Raw genomic sequence first — 20,844 nt, forward strand, 5'->3', positions numbered from 1 at the left:
CAACAGTGAAAATCAGGGAAAAGACAAGGATACCTAATATTGCTATTTCTATTCAAGAATGAACTTGAGGTCCTAGGTAGCACAGTAAGACAAGAAAAGAAAAAGAAAACAAACTAAAACAGATACATCTGTTTGAAAGGGGTATGAAAAGAAAAACAACTTTCATTATTCACACACAATATGAATATACAAAAAAAGTGTAATGAAAGCACAAAGAGAATTTTAGAATCAGTAAGAAAATTTACCAACATGGCTGACTATGAAATCAATACCCAAAGATCAATTGTGTGTGTATATGTATATATTAAATATATGGAACAATTTGACTATTTAATTTAAAAGAAAATACCATTATCAATAGCAGTAAAAATAAGGTACTGAAGAATGTCATCAAATGATATACATGACCTCATGAAAAAAACTATTAAACTTTGAGATATTAAGGGCAACCTAAAGAATTGAAGAGATACGTGAGTGCAGATAATCATCCTTAAAAATACATCAATTTTCCCCCACTGATCATTAGATCTCACGCAACATGAACAAAATCCCTAAGAGGCTTATGAAAGACCTTGGCAAACTTAACTTTAAAATTTCTGTGGAAGAAGACAGGCCTCCAAATAGCTAAAAGTAAAATGTACATATAGGACGAGCAGAAGAGAAAAGACCTTACTACCATATACCAAAATGTGGCACGAAACTTATTACAAAGTGGCACTGGGGCATGGGTACACAAATTGACCAAAAGATCAGAAAAAAAAGGACTCAGAATGAAAGACCCTTACAAACACAGAAACTCACAGTATTGCAGAAACAGCACTGTGGAAGCCTCCAGAAAGGCCAGACTTCTCAATAAATGATTCTAGAACAAATGTGTATCAAGATATTTAAGAAAAAGCAGAATTAAAAGCCCTACCTGCCACTCAACAAAATCTATCCCAACTGTATTAGAAACTTAAATGTAGATGTCAAAACTATGAAATCCTTTCTTGAAGAAACATATAAAAGAATACCTTCATGACCCTGAGGTGGAGCTGGATTTTCCAACCATGACACAAAACATGAAAAGGTAAAGGAAAAGAAATGACTACATTAAATTTAAGGCCTTATATTCATCAAAAATACCATAGGGAGTGTCAAAAGACAGGTCATAAAATAAGGGAAAGTATTTGCAGCATGCATGACTGAGAAAGAATTATTATCCACATACATATCAAGAATACCCACAAATCAATAAGAAAAAAAAAAAAAACAGAGTCAATAGAAAACTGAGGAGGGAAGATTCTATACAACAAACATGAATGATAAATAAATACATATAAAGATGTTTAACCTCATTAAGTATCAAGGAAATGCAAGTTAAGACCATAGTGAGATACATTTTCTATTTTATAACCTCTAGATTGATATAAGGGGCTTCCCTGGTGGCTCAAACTGTGAAGAATCTACCTGTCATGAGGGAGATATGGGTTCAATCCATGGGTTGGGAAGATCCCCTGGAGAAAGAAATGGCAACCCACTCCAGTATTCTTGCCTGGGAAATCCCATGGACACAGGAGCCTGGTGGGCTACAGTCCATGGGGTTGCAAAGAGTTGGACACAACTGAGTGACTAACACACATACACACACACACACACACACACACACACACAGATTGATACAAACTAAGAAATCAGAAAACCCCAAAAGTGGACAACAATATGTACCCATAATAATCTTTGATGCTGTGAGTGGATGTGTAAATTGGGTAACAGCTCTGGAAAACAATTTGGCGTTATCTTAACATTTGCATGACTCTGTAACCTAGGAGGTTTACTCACGGATATCCAAGACAGCAAAAGAGATGACCAAGCGCACATCAAGAGGTGTTTAGGAAAATACGTAGTCTCAAAAAATGGGAACCGATCCAAAGGTTCACGAACTGGACAATACATAGATAAACTGAGGCATATTCACCAGCAGTGGAAATGAACTAATGCCACACACAGCCACATGGACAGATCAGAAACGCACGACACCAAGTGAAAAAAGCGAGTAGCACAAGATGGTACAGGACTGACAGCACACGTCTAACCCTCCACCAAGTGAAACCAAACGCCACGCTGTTCAGGGGTACACAGACGTGTCATTAAGCTACTCTAAAAAAAGACAGAATATTTATCTCTAGCAAGCAAGATGGGGGAAGGCGGATAAGGAAGAAACCCACAGGTTCTGATGATGCTCCAGTTTTGACGGTGAGTGGGAAGTCCCCAGGTCTTCCTCACGCCATCATTTAACTTCATAATTCACATACACTACATGTATTATTCTGCAGGTGTCAAACACTACAAGGTAAAATGTGTTTGGAATACCGGGCTGAGGTAAGGCTAATGAAAAGTATATGCAAGGGAAGGATACAGAAGCCGCCAGTGTAGACAACAGCCAACAACTCTTGCTGTGAAAGAGGACCGGTCAGTGGAGAGAGTAAGAGGTGGAGTTTGTGTTTGGCTTATTATGCTTTTGTTGTCTTTCTAATTATGAAATATTAGGAGCACAGAGGGGTCAACCATAACACTCTACAATTTTTCTTTCCAAAAAAAAATAATAAAGTGCTACCAAGCACCCTGTGCGCCCTCCCCACGCCAAAAGGAAAGTGATTGTATTTCGTTCGATTTTTCTTTTAAACTGAGAGTTACAAAGGTATGCCTAGATGCTGATGGGAGTTCCCCAGGAGGCAGGAACAACACGTGAATGTTGTCCACTTGCATCAACATCACCCACTAGCTCACGAGCTCCAGGCACGTGTGTTAAGGAGCTTCCCGCTCAGAGCAGAGGGTTCCGGACCTCACTCCTTCCACTTCAGCACCCTTCTGAAGAAGCACACGCAGAGCCCGGGGGTCCCGGGGCCAAGAATCACTCACTGGCGTGGCCATCAGGGTCCAGCCCACATTCACCCATTCCCCCGTGCTCTAACCAGCTAGGCCTGAAGCAAAGATGGAAAGAGAGAAGGAGGGGGAAAAAATAACTATTTTTTCCTTCACTTTGAACCATGAGTATACCGCAAGAAGGGTGACGGCTTTCCTAATGTACTAACAAACTTGGCGGGCTGAGAGGAGACTTCCAAGCGTGAAGCATCACATCCGTGAGAAAACAAAGGGAGGGGGGCAGAGAAGGAGTGAGACGGTCAGAGGGAAAGGGTAAGTGGGAAGATTCACCAGGAGGTCTCAGAGCGGAAAGCTTCATTCTGTGGCTAATCCAAAGCTACCAGATGATTTTCCCCATGGCCGCCTCAGACAAAACACAAGCAGGTAAACAGCATTTTCATCTCAGATGGAATATGGTCCAAATCTGACCACCCTCCTAGAGTTCACCAAAGATGCTCAGCCACATCGTGGTGATGTGCTGATACCTGATCCCCAAGTATGCGATGGACTCAATTCCACAAGTTGAAATGAACCATCAAACCAGTCAAGCCTAAAGGAAACCAGTCCTGAATATTCGTTGGATGGACTGATGCTGAAGCTGAAGCTCCAATACCTGATGCGAAGAGCCGACTCATTAGAAAAGCCCCTGATGCTGGGAAAGATTGAAGGCGGGAAGAGAAGGGGGCGACAGAGGATGAGATGGTTGGATGGCATCACCGACTCAATGGACAGGAGTTTGAGCAAGCTCCGGGAGATGGTGAAGGACAGGGAAGCCTGGCGTGCTGCAGCCCATGGGATCGCAGAGAGTCAGACACAACTGAGCAACTGAACAATCAGAACCTAAGCTAGCAGAAGCCTAACTAGTGCGTTACCGAAAACCATTAAATAAGAAGAGTCCCTTTGGTCTCTTTCTCCTACTCCCAGCTCTGCATCCTCTCACAACAGAACTGCAAAATCCATCTTCCACTTTTCTCAGAAAATAAAAAGCACTTCTGTGGTGTCTGGGTGCAAAAAAGGCAGTCAACAGCATGTGGTAGCTGAATGAGGTCTCAGTGTTTCCATTAGAAGATGTATAGTCAATTTTCAAGTATTCAGGTTATAAAAAGTTTCTCATGTGCACACACACACGCAAATGATACTGTGAATGCTCCCCAGTGGACTAAAGTTACACATTCCAAGTAAGGCCTACGGCCCATTCTCCACCTTCACCACCCACACTGGAGGCCTAACAACCTCATCTCTCACCTGGTTTCTGCAAAAATCTCACCACACACGGTTCGGGCCACCGACACTGACTGCCCCTGCGGTGCGTTTTCCGGGCTGCAGCCAGAGGTCTCCCAGGCACAAAGCTGATGGGAGGAAATTGCAAAGTCTCCCGATCTTGCTGCCTGGCATGATCTGGCCCCTACCTTCCACGTCCCGAGCCTCAGCTCTAGCCCAGCTCTCACCCTTCCCCAAACACCAGGCCCTGCGGGTCCCCAGTCCACTTCTCCCATGTACCCGCCTTCCTCTGAGACCTCAATCCAAGGTGTGCCAGCTTCAGGAAGCTTCTCCTGACTAGGTCAGACACCCTATCACAGCTCCTCTGATGCCTCCCACCTCTCCTTTCTTTGCCTGGTTATTCAGTGAATGTCTGTTTCCCACATTCAGCCAATGCAGAACTATACCAGTCTTGTTCAGTATTTTATTTTTGGCACCCAGTATAGTACCTGCTACATGGTAGATACTTAAACTTTCTTAACTTTAAAAGTAAATCAGTAAGTTCTAGCATATAAATTCTAAAACAAATATCAAAAATATTCAAGTGTGGGAATAAAAGTGTATCTAGTGCCCTTGAATTAAACGAGTACAATTTACAAATCTGATATCTCATTTCCACTCCAAAAAAAACCCAACAAAAATATATGGGGCCTAGTTATCATTGCCTTCTAACAAGTCTTTGGTACCAAATTTGAGAAGACATTCATAATACTCTCCAAAGTCCAAGTTCCATAATCATTCAAATGCATCCCCCACCTTTATACTCATGTAGTGTTCTTACCTGGAGAATCCCAGGGACGGGGCAGCCTGCTGGGCTGCCGTCTATGGGGTTGCACAGAGTCGGACACGACTGAAGCGACTTAGCAGTAGCAGTACCCGTGTACACAGGATTTCAATCTTTCAGACTATCTTTCAGTTACTCTATACTTAGCTTATTTGAAAGTATCCTTGGAAGAAGTCTGCTTCTACACTTTGACATCACTTATTTGAAAAGCACTTTCTTACTGAGTCAATATAGAACTTACACCCAAAGACAGCAAGCAGCACCATGCTCCAACTGCAATACTGGCACTGAAATATTTTCTTCTTTATATCACCATAGTACCTCACACTGCAATTTGAATCTTAGCTCTCAAAAAAATGTACTGAATGAATGAACAAGCGAGTAAATCAAACTTAACCATTCTTAATAATTCTCTTGCTATTTCAGCGAAACATATTCACATTGCAAAAAAAAAAAAACCAAACTATATGTAAGTCATTCCTTTCATTTTTCTGAAGCTTTCAACATTCTTTAAACAAAGCTTCAACAATAATGGATTGTAAGTAAAATTATTTAAAGTACTAATGGACTACTTCTCACCTGATCCAATTCTACCAAAATTACTAGGGATGTTAAAGTGGGACACTGCAAAATGTACATCCATGTAAAAGAGAAATAGTTCCACATGGGCTGAAAGGCAAATGAAAGAGTAAGAAGAAGCTAACAAGATCATGGAGAAATTAAATATCAAAAGAAAACTAGAAACTAAATGAAGAATTACAGCACCCACAAAAGAACAGAACAGCATTCCATGGTTTGGGATACCAGTTAGTAGACAATGAAGCTCTAGAAGGTACACAGCAAAGAACAATTATTTGAACAAGGATTGAAATTACATTGTTCAGTCTTCCCTTCCAAATTGCAAAACTGGGTTATGTATGAAATTGTAGATTCAATCTTGAAACATGATTACCCACCTGATGACTAAAAGCTTTTCTCTCTGAGTTTTAAGGCATAGGGTTGCAAAATATTCCCAAACATGAATCCCTTATGTTCGAAAGTGAAGACTAAGTTTGAGGAAGACATAGGTTTGGAACTGACTTTAATGTGTAAATTAGGTCTAGAACATTCTCTTTGTCATAAAAATCTTGTTTATATTCTATAGCAAATACAGTCATTCATTAATAAATTTTTCCTACACCAATTTCAACTAGAACTTGAGTTCTTGGTTTGAACTGGAAACTGGAATTGTGTGTTACACTGAAACACTTGGAGGTCACAGAGAGAAAGACATTTTAATCTGAACTACCCAACACTCAAGGAGAGGGTGGTGTTTACATATTTTTCCTATGTGTGATGTAATTTTGACACATTTTATTCAGAGGTGTATCTGGCCACTCCATAATGTTTTTACAAACATTATATGGGTTTCGGCTATGATGACAATATCTTTGAGACTGTGTTTTAAATGCATTTCCAAAAGTATTATATGGCAATAATAATCAGCACACTTCCCTGCTAGCTTCTGAACCTAGGGCCACAGCACCAGTAATGGCCTGTGATGATAATAAAATTATAATGCTGATGTTCTGCAATTGGGAAATATTTTTAACTACAGTGTAAAACCCCTCTTGAAGTGTACTGGAGAGTTTCACTTTATTTTTCCAGCTTGAAGATGCAGGCTTTGAGGGTCTATCACTTTGCCAATATGAAATAGCTATTTAACAGCAAACATGGCAAAAGAAGCTAGATTGCCAGAATTCAGTTAAAGAAATCACTTTCTCTAAATTAGCTTAAAATTTCCACTGCTGAATGATATAACAGGAAGAGTTTGAAACTGAGAATATCAAAATCTTGATTTCCACGCTGCCACTGCCATTAAAAATATATACATATGGGGAAGGAACTGGATTATCTGGAAAGGAAATCTCAAAATCAGAAAAGGAAAAATAAAGGGGGCATTCAAGACAGGAATGTCTGTCTGGAGGTGATGCAGATGCCTAGACCACAACTGAGTCCGTGTTGAGCTGAAGAATCTTCTGTCTTCCATCCAGCCTTCCCAGTGGGCTTCCTCTACGCCTGGTTCACAGTGATCTTGACATAAAATCCTCCCCAACATCCCCAGGTCAAAAAATCTCCTCTTCTTTCAAGAATCATACTCTATTTGTCAATGAAACCTTCATTATTCATTTTCCCCAGAAAGAAGTAAGTCTTCTCTTTATCTAAACTCCCACCATGTTAGTGACACTCACCTTCTGGGCACTGAGTACTAATTAAACATGTGCTTTTCTGTCAAAAATATATCCCTCTCAGGGTAGGACCTTGCTCCCACAAAGCCCTCTACGTCCTGTAATTGCTAACACAGGGGATGTGTGCATAGCATGTACTAAAAAGATGTATTAGACGAACCATCAGTAAGAATTATGACGGGGAGATAAAAACGAACTGGCTAGATGGACACAACCAACATGGTACAACACTATATTAAAACGTGAGGGGCTAAACTGATGCTATGCTATGAATCTCCAGATAATCACACACACACACACAAAACAGAACTTTCGAAACCATTCATTACCCATTTGTATCCATCTTAAGTAGAAATAAAAGTAATTACTGACAAGATATGCAAATGTGCATCTTTTCCACAACTTGCTCGTCAGTATTTTACCCAAGAAGAAAAATAGAGGGTCTACAGCTATCATTTCAACATCTTCCTTCACAGAAGCTAGGTCTTCCCTAGTTTAACGGTCCTGGAAATGCCTTGTAGTTAAGTCTTGGCTTGAGCAATTCGAGATTCAAAACCTTCCATTTGGATGCCTTGCAATTCAGCTAAGCACCCCAAAAGGGAGTGGTTAAATTAATGGAAGATTAAAGCCAGGAAGAACATTCTAAAAGGCATTCTGTAATGGGGCTTTGCCACCACCTTCTCTGTTTTATTGGGAAAACGGTCTTTTCCCAGGGGCCTGAAAGTTTATATGCCTACCATCAGTCTCGTTTAACTGTTCGAACTTAAAAATGTCAGAGAAGAAAAAAAGTAATGGAGATGCTGACATGCTATGAAGTCAAGAGGCATAAGCAGGTGCTCCTGCAACCCAGGGTCATAACTCAATCAAGCTGTATTGTGACGTCATCTGTTACAGAAAAAAGCCAAATGGTTTATGAACGGTGCCAGAACCCCCAAGATTAAATTACAGCCCTGATATTTAATCAGGGGTCTTACTTTGTTATTTTTAATAACACAATACATTTTAACAGTTATTCGTCAACTGCCTTAGCCAAATTAGAGCACGTGATGACAAGTGACCTGGATTACAAGGGCCATCTCTTACGATCTGAACTTTTATTATTTTTCAGAAACGGAAGATCATACAAGTTTCCCTCCTCTTAAGAAACATACAGTTGGTACCAACGGATTGAGTCCAAATCTTAATTAAAAGCAGCATGGGGTCCCTGACCAGCGGGTCAGGACATCTGTATTTGTGTCCTATTACAGCCCATAACCAACTGTATGATTTGAGCAAAAGATATTTAACCCTCCCAAACCTTGGCTCTTTATTTTAAAAAAATCATAGACCATCTCTAAACTCTCCTGATAAGTCTAAATTTCTATAAATCTTTTACTTAAAAAAACATATTGTGTAGTTTCTTTGGGATTCCTTGGGGATCAAAGTGCAAAATCTGTATAGCTGTAAAGATGAACTTTTAATTTAATCAAAAATCATTACCATCGAAGAGGCATTTGTCAGCTAAAAATTTAGGGGCAATATCAGTGTGTCAGCAAACGAAACATGTTCTTTAAAAAGTCATGTACAAATAGTGCTGAACGTGTGAAGGGTTGTTTGCAAAACAAATCAATACAGGCACACCCAACAATGGATTGCAGTTAATAAACCACATATAGTAATTACTACCAATGGCAGTTTAGAAAGTCATTCATTAAATGTTAATTGTCACACAGAAGTACAAAAGCAGCCATTTGAACAATCAAGTGGCTGCACCTTTAAATAAAATACTTTCTTACAGCCCTGAAATTCATCCATATAAACTGACTCTAAACACACCTGGGTATTTGATATGCTGATTAACTGGGCCTTTATTTATTGCTGAAATGAAAGTAAATATGACAAGCTTTTCAATACTTTTGCTATTCCTTTGAGCCTGATATAAAATATATATATAAAATGTACAAAAAGTGTTAACCAATCTTCTCTAAAGATTAAATTGCTATTTCTCTTACGACTCTCATAAGCATTAAGAGACATATGGTTCAAAAGGACCCACCTAAATTCCTGTGCCTACTTTATTGCTGAGTCTAAGTGGGCGCACAAATTTAGAAAATGGATAACCCACGTGTAAGCTAATAAACTTGGTGGTCAATTTTGAGAACTTTATTCAAAGTAATAAGAAACCGGTAACCAAAAAAAAAAAAACCCTATGATATGCTTTACTTTATTTTCTGCAATACTCAGCACCATCCAATTGACTTGGAAGAACACCTGGGCATAAAAAATTAGGTCATAAAAGACAAAAAAAAAGAAAAGGGGATTTTTTTTTCCCTATTCCTACCTAGCTTCATTTGGATGCTCTGTCTGTGCAAAATCTGACTTACCCAACATACAGATATAGGTTCTCAAAGTTTGGCCAAGAACATTTTGGTTCCAGACTTGTAAACCAAAGAACGTTTCAAAACACACCATGTTCCTTATTAGACAACTTCAGATCTGTTATCTTGGCTTATGGGAACAGACCTAAATGGCATCATAATACTAAAAGTTGAAAATCACAGGCCTGGGGCCACCAGGACTCAACTCTCTGCCTTGGACGAGGTTGCAAACTTCCAATATAAAATGCAGTTTACCATTAGGAGTAAATGTTTGATCTATAAAGCTTCCAAAATTACTTTGTTTATCATAGCAGATGAAAGCAAAAAGGAATAATTTTAAGCTCAAAACAAAACTGTTTATATGACAGTCTTGACTGCTCCATGATTCTAAGCATTTAAGACAGATTCGAGCAATTAACAGCATAAACTTTCATTACATAGTTCTATTATATATGTTTATGTGACTTAGCTGTTCATCTGTTATTTAAGTGATTTCCTCATTACAATAGTAGGGTAAAGATAATTTGCTGATGCTGTCAAAAATGTGAAGCATTTCAGGCTCAACAGATCTCGGATCCCTACACTTGTTTAATGCATTTTATTTACTTAAGTCAGTGTCAAATAGAGTACTGCTTCTTCCTTCTGAATTTAGAAAATGTAACATTTTAAGCACATGTCTGGTAATAGACATATCAAAACTTAACTTCAAAGTTACTTATTTTAGGGATGCAGATAGAATTCAAGATTTTTGTTCTGGAAAATTAGGTTTCAAAGATCTAACAAGAAACTCTAAGACTTTTTTTACAGTTAAAGATAGGAAACCATTTTTTTAGATATTAACAGAGCAAGCTTGGTTACCTCAACTTGGGGTTTGACTAGGTTCATAAAAATTGAAAACAAAATATTTTTACTGGTACCCAAGCAGATTGCTAATTTACAGCAGAACCAAGCCACAACTTTGAAAATACCCACTATATTTTCCTGGTTAAAAATATAATAATAATAATATGAAAGAGATACTAAGTCACATTGAAATCCCACATAAACTACAAAGCTAGCTTATTTGGATAATAAAGCAGGAAAAATAATGGACATGGCTTATACCATTAGTGTAAACATGTTTTTTAAAAATGTTTATCTATTCTAATGATCAGGAATAGTATTGTACACCAAGCCTCGTGTGTGTGTGTGTGTGTGTGTGTGTGTGTGTGTCTTTGAAAAGACACGGAGCTAGGCAGACAGATCTAGGTTTAGAACCTAACTCATTCCTGGCTGCCTTGAAAGAAAGTAGTTTATCATCTCTGAATCCTGGTTTCCTCATTTATGAATTGAGCATGGTAATCCTGGCATCTCATTGGGTTTTTGTGAGGATAAAAAAAATACAAGAGTATAAAGTGCATAGCACACCATTTGGCATAGTAAGAAGCACTTTAATTCCATCAGTATCATGCCCATCCACACCCTATTATTCAATCTAACAACCTGCAAATAATCACAGGCCAGATCAGGCAAAACAGAACGATCAACGATCCAAAATTCAGCTCCAAACCTTAAAAAACAGTCAAAGGGCACATATATATTTAGAAGCATTTGTAGGCACAAAGATCAGTATACAAATCCTGAGACCCTGTTATGCAACACAAATTACAGAAAAAACATAGTACTGAAACCAATGTTACTCCAATAAAAGGATTTGCAGGGCCACAGAGCATCAGCAAATCAAAACTTGTTTTTTAGAATAGCAAATAAACACACACTTGAGAACCTCTTAACATGGGCCTCAGTTTTCTTTGGATGTACAATGAAGGCATTGGGCTGTGTATTTCTAAGGGGATCCTACCCCCAAAATTGTATGATTCTAATGAAATGGGTTTAACACCACATTCCTTATTTTTTAACCTGTTAATTTATTCTTCGTTTTACAAAAAGCCACACCAGCATTATGAACTGCACTGTAATAGTAAGGCTGTTTAAAAACAGACACACACACACACAATTAAATAACTCTACTCCACAAATACCTTTGGGGGAGACCAATTTTTTTTCACACCATAACCATGAACTCAAACTGTACGGATGGAAATTAATTCAGGATGCTGGCCATTTGACTCTTCTCTACAATACAAAACGACCCACTGGATCGATATTTTTTTCTTACTGAATTTTCTAAACTTATGTGTCATTTGGGTGTCACGTGGATATTGGTGAACAAACTTGTGTGAATGTCAAGAGATATTTTTTCGCTTCCAGAAATGACCATGACAGGGATGTGGTATTTTATTGCTGCTGTTAATTGTTAAAACACCCATTCATTTGGCACCTTTAACAAATGCTGAACACCTAAGTAAAACTAAACAGTTACAGGGGGAAAAGGCTCAACTTTTAAACTGAGGGCGAAAGATGTAGAATCCGTCACAGACTAAGTGTAAATACTTGTAACAGATGTGACCAGGGCTATTGTTGAGTATGGATAATTTTAGAGCCCCAACTTTAAAACCACTTTTTAAAAGATGCCAAAGCTAGTGCGTTTATCTTTTGCTCATAAAGGAATCAAAGGTGACCAAAGAAAACTGCATTTTTGTTATATTAGAAAATTAAATCCCTGTTCATCAATAAATTATAGATTCTAGATGCATATTTTTTTCCTTTTGGGTAACTTGGCCATCTTACTTTTTAATGAGAATAATTTTCCAGTCATCCAGCCATGTGGATGCTGTTAGCTTGTTTTAAGATCAATGATATAATGGATCTGAAATCCCTTTATAGAAGTCACCATATAGATTTCAACTATTTCTTACAAATAATTCCAGAGCCCACCAATTCTCCCTGTTAAGGTCATCCACACTCTGAACTATCATGGCTGAATTGTTTTAGTGCTCTCTGCTGAACACCTGCAAACATCAAACAAAAACGGCTGGTCCTTTCCTGGGTTGACAAAAGCCTTTCATGTGAAAAATGCTCCCTGGGAATGTCAGGCTGTAGCTCAGGTTACATTCCATTCTCCCTAGCAGCCTCACCATTTCTTAAGGTGGTAGGGAAAACCATGTTTGTGAAATGAAAGATTAAAGGTAACATGGCCACACTTTATTTCCATTCTCACACTGCAAATCACGATGGAGCGTCCTATACATGAATGGAACTCACAGCTACAGAGAACTTGAAGCCTGAAACATCACCATGCCTCACTTTGAAAGCAACAGAGCGGTCTACCCCAACATGAACAGTTCACTTACACTTTGGATCTCTTTTCCCTGGACCCAAGTTTCAAAGCTACCCATGAAAATGCTATCTGAGCACCCTTGCTCGGGACAATGGATATTAACCAGATGTACATTTAGAAAATTATTTCTCAGTCCAAAGTTTTCTAGTCCATCCTTTCAGGAAAGGGGCAAAATGCAGTTTTCCTCATTTTTTTTTTTTACGTGTGGTGCTTTAAAAGGGGACTTAGCTTTGTTACTGAGTAGAAACAAAGCCACTTACTATGTCTTGGACAGATGAGAAAAATCAACACTCCAATCTGTACTCTGTATATTACAGTCCCCATCATACTCCATCGGATGAATACCCTGCATTTGCAATCCAGCCGCCAGAACAAAATAGCCACTACACTTTTTACCTATAAGTAAACATATGGGCCTGAAAACTACACCTTTGGCCGGTACAAAGTCACTTAAAGTTCAACACCTTAAAAATAATCAGAGCATATTCACTGGAAATATCACAACCTATCTCACTAACGATGAAGTCTCTGTCTTATACAGATTTATTGTCTGTATAAGACAGATTTATATATACAGATATACTGTCTTAAGAACTGTGTAAGTTTCAATATATGACCACTTACCAAAATTCATCAATACATATTCATACTCATCCAGCCTATACTCTGTGAACATTTAAACATCATAGCAAAGACTTCATTCCAATGTGAACACAGAAAAGGGACCAACATGCACAGTCGTCTTTTAAATGCAACACAATTTCATGCTTCTAAATCAATCTTACTTTATTAAACCATACCGAAACTGATATACTTAATTACTCCAAATGTGTCAGCTTTTACAAAAAGTACAAAAGAGTATTTTTGCACTGACTCTGAAATCAGTCTATCTCTGAGCCTTTCTGACATAATCTACTTTCAGATTTCAACTGAATACACATTTTCTTAAGGAAAATCTTGAAGAAAACTACTGTCAGAGATAAAGTTACTTTTGACACTAACATGAAAAATTAATTTACCTACAACAGACACTTGCACTCATCTTTCCTTCAAAACTGTGTAGAGAACACAATATAGAAATGTGGAAGATACAATATGAAAACAAACAAAAAAGTAAGTCCCAAATTAAAAATATAACAGGTGCCAGGACAGTCAAAACATAAACATATGGTCAAGAGTCCTTTTAATCAAAGTGGACTCCCCCCCCCAAAAAAATATAAGTATAGGAGGCATCTCATATTTCATAAATCGAGTTTTAGAGATAATTCCCTTAGACTTATGGGGCCAGCAAAAGGAGAAGTAACTTATTTGGAAATGAGCAACTTTTCAAAGCCATTCGTTTTAGAAAAAACATACCAATTATACAAATCACAAAGATGAATAGGTTTCTTTCATTGCTACAGCACCAAATGAATATTAAGAGACGTGAAATTATCTTCAATAGCTAACAGACAATTCCACTGGTATCTCAGAGCTGAACGATGTCAATATTTACCAGTCTGACTTAAGAACAGGACTCTGTCTAATGTCCTGTTAGGTACCACTGCCAGAACTCCTAAGATACTATAGCTGTTTAATAGGCATAAATGGATTTAAGCCTTGAACCTAAAAGGACAGCAAGCAACAATGTATGCCTCCTTCTGATATGAAATTCACTGGACAAAAAAATAACTTTTTAAATGAATAGCATATTTTCACTTTTAGTAAGAGACCTTCAGAGAGTCCCCTATTACAACTCCTCCTTAGATACCAGATAATCATTGCACACACAGATGCCTTTGTGAATACCGCTAACATCTTTTGAAAGCATCAGCCAAAGGTCTTTCATTTATAAAATGTAAAAGTCCTTCCAAATTTGTAACTTTAAACATAGCAAAAATTCACTGCACAAGTAAATACTTAGGGGGAGAAAAACAGCTAAAGCACCAAAAAGGATATTTTAAATACAAATGAATTCATATTCAGCTCTTGGATTAGAAAGAGTCTATTTACAGCTATGGTTTACTACGCAGCATTCATCTACAAAATTAAGTGCTCATTTTTTTTAAAGGGTTAATTATACATAGTTCCCAGAAAACTTGATTATTTACAAGGAATCTGCCCTTTTCATGAAAGTTAGATTTTTCCCTCTATTTTCAGTAAGGAAACATTAATTTATTCGCCCATGTTAATACTGCCTTATCTTCACATGTTTGATTACAACTGTATTAGAAAATTGCTTTTAAATTAAGTGACAGAATTCTGAGACAGTTTTCTTGATTCAAAAAAAAAAACTTTTAATTTTGCAAAAGATAACGTTTTTGCCTAAGTTATACTACTAACGGATAATGAAATAACCATATCATTACAGGCTAAAATTTCAATGACTTTTGCAGAACACTTTAACAGAGCCAAAAATATACCATGAGTGAACAAACAGCTAAGGACATTTAACTACACACTAAGAAAAGAATTTACATACTTGAGCCAGTAAAATGTCCACTCGCCAGAGAAGTTGGTCCATTTTTCCCACTGCTCACAGGAGGTGAAAACATCTAAAAGAAACAAAGAAATATTACTGTTGAAAAGAAGACATCCATGCCTTCAGAGCTCATCTGAGACCTTTCATACTCTCACTATATAACGTACAGTTTATGCTAAGTGTTCATTTTAGTAAAATACATCACCATCCAACTTAAAACTAAAACAGGTACAATATTACCAATCACTCTTACCCCCCCACCTCTTTACCACTCTGCTCTTTCTTTTTCCTCAGGTTCATTAAATCGCCAGAGCTAGGCAGTACTACATTTTAAACCACAGCACAGTCCCCACAATGTTAACAAGATTCAGTTTGGAGGGCAGTGAGCTCTCTAGAAGACACGAGTTTTACAAAGGAGAAGAAAAAAGTTGTTTATTTTATATTGAAAACCTTGGCCATAAACGTGGCAATGTCCATTTCGATCCCGTATAGGATTTGCCTGTCATAGGTGAACCCAAATAAAAATAAAAGTGCCACCTGCACTAAATTCTCATTTCGTCTCTAACATGAGAGCATTTTGAAGCAAGACTCTCTCCCTCTCTCTCTCTGTCTGTCTCTCTCTCTCTCTCTCTCACTCTCACTCTCTCTCTTTCACTCCCTCTCTCTCCAGCATTTATTTCGACCCTAATTGGTTTCCCTCTTCTTCGACGTTATCTAGTGGATAACGCGCACCTTCCCTGAGTCAGAGCCTGCAGAAAGCAAAGGAACGAATGGAGAAAGTGCAGCAAGCAGAAAGGGGGCTAAAAGCTGCCTAGGGCTACATTTCCTGGCAAAACTTCCGAAAGCCATTTCTCCAGAAGGTCTAGAACAGCGGCAGCAGCAACAACAGCAGCAGTAGCAGCAGCGGCAGCGGCAGCAGCAACAAGAAAAGAGAGCCCCCCACTTAGAAGGCGGTTTGGATTTTGTGTGTTTTGTGGATTCTTTTCATTTTGCTTTGCAAATGCATCTGACACCAAACTCATCTGGCATTAAAAATGAATTAATTCCCCTGACATGCTTGGGACTTGGTTTGGGGAAGGGAGACAAAGTGATGGAGAAGGACCAAGTTCAGCCGTAAAACTCCACAAGTGTGTAAGTTCTGCTTTGTGCTGATCTCCCCGACTACGAAATTTACAGTCTAAAGGGTTTCTAAAGAATGTGTGCTCAGCATATACACACGAGTTTTCAGAATCCCAGGAAAAGATTTAAATGGGAGGAAGGCAGGGTCCTACTGATTCCAAACCATCATGTTTAAAACTTTGAGCCAACTGAGGTCTCCTATTTTCTCTTTTCCATTTTCAGAAAAATAAATAAGTAAATAGAGTAGCACGCAAAATACCAGTACTTTTAGTGTTCTGATAAGGCCAAGTTAAGGGGTGGTTTACAGTTTTAGGAGTGTCTGTTTTTCCCTTCCACTGGGGTGAGACTCCATTATTTGGGGGTTCGGTGGGTAGTGAATTCAAAGCAAGTAATCAGACTGAAAAAAAAAAAGCCTGAATCCTCCATCACACCCAAAAACTGTAGTTAAAAACTTATCAAAAAGACCTTCATGTTTACCAAGGATTCAGCCAATTAAAAATTATTCCTGTCCTTCAGATTCTATTGGTTTCTAGCTCAAAGTGCTTGGGTTTTTTGGTTTGGTTTTGTTTTGTTTTACAGCTGTTGTTAGTTTCCACCGTTCTTTCTTACCGCACTGAAATCCAGTAAATCACTCAGCTCTTTGTCCGTGCCTAAGGCAGCCATTCGCTGTTGGTGATGCATTTTAGCAAAATCACACAAACCTAGAAACATGGAAATAACCGCAATCAGAAAATCCAGTCCCAATCCTTGGAGAAAACACAATCGGATTTTTGGAGACTGGGGGTGGGGGGGTTGGGGTGGGGACGTGGGGGCGGGTGGGATTAAGGTGGAAAGGAGGGAGGGATAGGAGAGTTGCTGGGTTGTTTTTTTTTTTTTTTTTTTTTTTTAAGATGGAATAGGCAGCAATAGCAAAAAAAAAAAAAAAAAAAGCGATATTGATACTGTATTTCCAAAAAGACGATCAAAACTGGTAACATCCACTATAAAACCAAATCCGGGAAAGGGAAAAAAAAAAAAATTGCCGCTCCTCAGCGCATCATTTTATGCAACAGGAGGTAGAGCGAGAAATGAATGGATCACAGAGAAAAGAGAAACTACTCCGAACGATCCGGTCTCAACTTTCCCCCCCACCCTCCACCCCACCCCCCTCACACACTCACACACACACTCGCACACACGCGCGCGCACACACACTCACAAACACCACTCCCCTCTGCGTTTCAAAGTAGCTATAAAGAAATTAAAGATGAGCGTCTCTGGAGTGAAAACACGTCCAAAGGGGGAGGGGTGACAGGGTCGGCGAAAAGAACGGGGGGCGGGGGGGTGGCCCCGCGGTGGAGGGTCGGGGCTTGTAATTGTCCAGCGCCCTAATTTGTGAAAGAAAGGGTTGTAAAAATTAAAGTCAGGCCCTTGGCAAAGTCAGCGGTCCCTCCGAGCGGCAGCGCCGGGGAGGAGGGCGTGGGGGGGCCCGGGCGGGGAGGAGGGGGGTGCGCAGGGACGAGGGGGAGGGAAGAGCGCTGGAGGGGAAGGGGTGTCTCCAGCGGGAGCGCCGGGGAGACCGGGCGCCCGCGGCGCCGGAGGCGCGGAGCCGCGCGCGGGGCCGCCGAGCCCGAGCCCCCCGCGCCGCCCGGCGCTCCGGCCCCGCCGAGCCCGCCGCGCTCGGCGCCGCTACCTACCGCCCGCGCGCGAGAAGGGGCTCTCGGTGCACCGCCGGCGCCCAGGCGGCGTTCATGTCTACCCGCCGCCTCAGCCGCCGCCGCCGCCGCCGCCGCCGCCCGCGCCCGCTCGGTCCCCGCCGCCGCCGCCGCCACTACAGCTCCGCAGACAGACAGCCAAGATCCCTGACTCTTAACACCAACTCTCTTCTCCGGGGAGGGGAGGGGACGGGCGGAGGGGGAGGGGGAGACACGCCGAGGCGCACGGAATTGCAAGTTCAGCAAAGAAATGGGTGGGGGGGCGGCTCCGGCGGGGCGACGCGGCGCGCGCGGGTCGGGCTGGCTGGGATGCGGACCCCCCGCCCGCCCGCCGCCACCCCACCCCCGAGAAAGAAAAGAAAAAAAAATCATCTCCACACCTCCCCCGCCTCGCCAAAAAAAAAAAAAAACAAACGAAATTTCACCGAGCACCTCATTTTCCCTCAGATCGTCAGTTACAATCTGAAGCCTGCACCCTTCAGGGTTGGGTTTTTTTTTTTTTTTGCCCGTTTCATCCAGCCGAGGCACACTTTGAAACGGATTCCACTTTACGTCCCCTCACTTCTTTCTTTCTCTGACTCTCCCGTTCCCCCTCACTCACACATCCACACACGGTAAAGCAACTTTATACTAGGCTGCAAATACACGTGATGCAAAAAGACTTTGCCAAGAGGAACAATATTTTTTTTTTTCTTTACCAGATACAAACCAAGCGACATTTTACTGGGGGAGATTTTCCTATCGGTAGTTCTGCGTTGGTGGGGGGGGGGAGGCGAAACCTAAATTACATACTTTTTTTTTTACCCCTCCCTTTTAAGTCACAGAATAGTATAGCTGTGAACTTCGCCCCCCCAAAAAAGGCAATTTTTGAGGGTAGATGTTTTGTTTTACACTTGAGTTCCTAGGCACGCTAAGTACCCGTTCGCCAGCACGATAAGTTTTTCATTCAACACTGACCATCATCACAGGCCCTGCATGCTCTTAAAACATACTTTTTCACATCACTTTTTAGGATAAAAATTAAGCTGCATAATTCTACAGTTTTGTAATAACAAGCGTGCTTCACCCAGTATATGCAACAGACGCTATTTTAACGTGTGCTAAAATACACATTCTATAAACACTGTTATGGCTAGATGTGCGAGTACATACACAAAACGCATGCACACACTTTTTCCCATTGGCAGTTATTTAATAGGTTGTTCCTTTTGTTTTAATAAAACACTGGGATCGACATTTTAAAAATTAAATTCAATTACAAACAGTTTACTCTGACAGCAAATTGTAACGTTACCTTAAGTGGCCACAAATATGCTCACAATATTCCAAGGAAAGTGACTTTAAAAAGAGAGACAAAAATCTTCTGCAAGTACTGAGTATCTCACATGTGTATCCCCCAAAAAAGTATTTTAACTGGTACTCAGTTCTGTTCCAGGGATATCCACAGAATACAAGATTATGCACCTGGCTCTGGTTTTTGCATTTTCCACCATAAAACTGCAACAAAACTCCCTCCCCCCAAAAAGAAATCATTAAAAAAAAAAATCCAACAACTTTTTCTTATTGTTTATAAAAAAATATCAACACAGGATAGTGATAATTTTTCCTCAGACAAATCTTGTTGGCTTTTTTTTTTTTTCTTCTCCTCTTATAAAGTCTTAAACTTGTTCCAAGTTTAGAGGTGTCTCATCCTCCTCCTCCTCCTGATCATCACCATTGACTCCCCCGTGGAGTCACATTGATAATAATAGGTTTCCCTGAAAGATACATTGTAATCCATTCACATCCGGGCACTGCGGGCTTATAAAGAGAAGGCGCTGCGGCCGCCGCGGCTCCTCCAGACAATGACTGGGGAGGGGCGGGGCGGGAGCGGGCGACCATAGAGTAGTAAACAGAGCGCCTAGAGAGGCCTCCAAGATGGCGGCGCGTGCGGGCCACGCCTCCTCCGGGAAGGGAGGCGGGCGGCGGGGTACGGGTGGGCGTCGCGCGTGCTGCCGGACCGCAAGGGTACCCGAGGCCAGAGGCCCGGTGCTCCTGCGCGCTGTTCCCTGTTCCTAGCTCTTGCCCTTCTCTGTTCTTTGACCCCAAAGTCTGGCTTCTAAAGAAATGAAGGAATGAAACTCCGTAGACTGGCTTCAAGAAGTCGGATCCCCTGAGGGCTACTTGGGAGAGGGAGGCCGGGAGAGGGCACGGCGGCCTCCTGGACGAAAACCGAAGTCTGATCTTCCCTCAATGTGGAGCCGGTCCTCTTAGCGAGGCTTGGCTGGCATGGAAACAGGCAGATGAGCCAAGAGCAGCTCGCTGGCCTTGGAGAGGGATGTGGGTCCTCACCTGCACCACCGCTGTCCCACCTTTTTCTAGACTCCTGGCAAAGAGAACTCGAAGTCCAGGAAGTCTCCACTTGAAGAAGACGTTCGTCTGTTTACTTGTAGACTTAGATTTTTGGGCCGTGGCCCGGGCTCGTGGGATTTTAGCTGCCCAACCAGGGGATGAACCTGCAGCAGCGTCAGTGACAGCATGGAGTCTTAACTGCTGGACCTCTAGGCAAGTCCCAGTTTTATCCGGTGACCCACTACTAACTCAGTGGACGAGTTCTGGCGGAGAAAGTCTTCTAGCCAGTTTTCTGGTCTCTGAAATGCAAATAGCAAATGCCTGCTTTATTAATTTAGTAAGAATTAAAAGGATAAAGACAAAGACGGAGATGCCCGGAAAGAAATCTTCTCTTTGCATCTCTAACTCTTTACTAAGCCAACTGATATCTCTAATCTAGCCCATGGGATTTTAAATGGAGATTTCTGTACTCCAGAAGAATAGCAT

At 40.7% G+C, this 20,844-nt stretch overlaps 1 protein-coding gene across 31 annotated transcripts in view; it reads right to left on the reverse strand.

The window, feature by feature from the left end:
- Positions 1-19,892, reverse strand: part of TCF4 (transcription factor 4) — a 381,881-nt gene extending 361,989 nt beyond the window's left edge. For 8 of the 31 annotated variants that reach the window (XM_086373559.1, XM_086373562.1, XM_086373557.1 and 5 more), the window contains exons 1-3: positions 18,010-18,166; positions 16,943-17,034; positions 15,215-15,287 (exon numbers count right to left, since the gene is read on the reverse strand). In XM_086373559.1, coding sequence (XP_086229685.1) covers positions 15,215-15,287; positions 16,943-17,014 — 145 coding nt within the window. In that variant the 5' untranslated portion in view covers positions 17,015-17,034; positions 18,010-18,166. Of the gene's footprint in view, positions 1-15,214; positions 15,288-15,751; positions 15,857-16,942; positions 17,035-18,009; positions 18,167-18,459; positions 18,649-19,321 lie in introns of those variants that run through there. The other 23 variants (XM_086373549.1, XM_086373545.1, XM_086373547.1 and 20 more) reach the window with 6 other exon arrangements.
- Between the last annotated feature and the right edge of the window lie 952 nt (positions 19,893-20,844).

Source organism: Bos grunniens, chromosome 24 (genome assembly GCF_055505025.1).
Source record: "Bos grunniens cultivar Pamir isolate PY7600 chromosome 24, Bosgru_T2T1.0, whole genome shotgun sequence".
Lineage (NCBI taxonomy): Eukaryota > Metazoa > Chordata > Mammalia > Artiodactyla > Bovidae > Bos > Bos grunniens.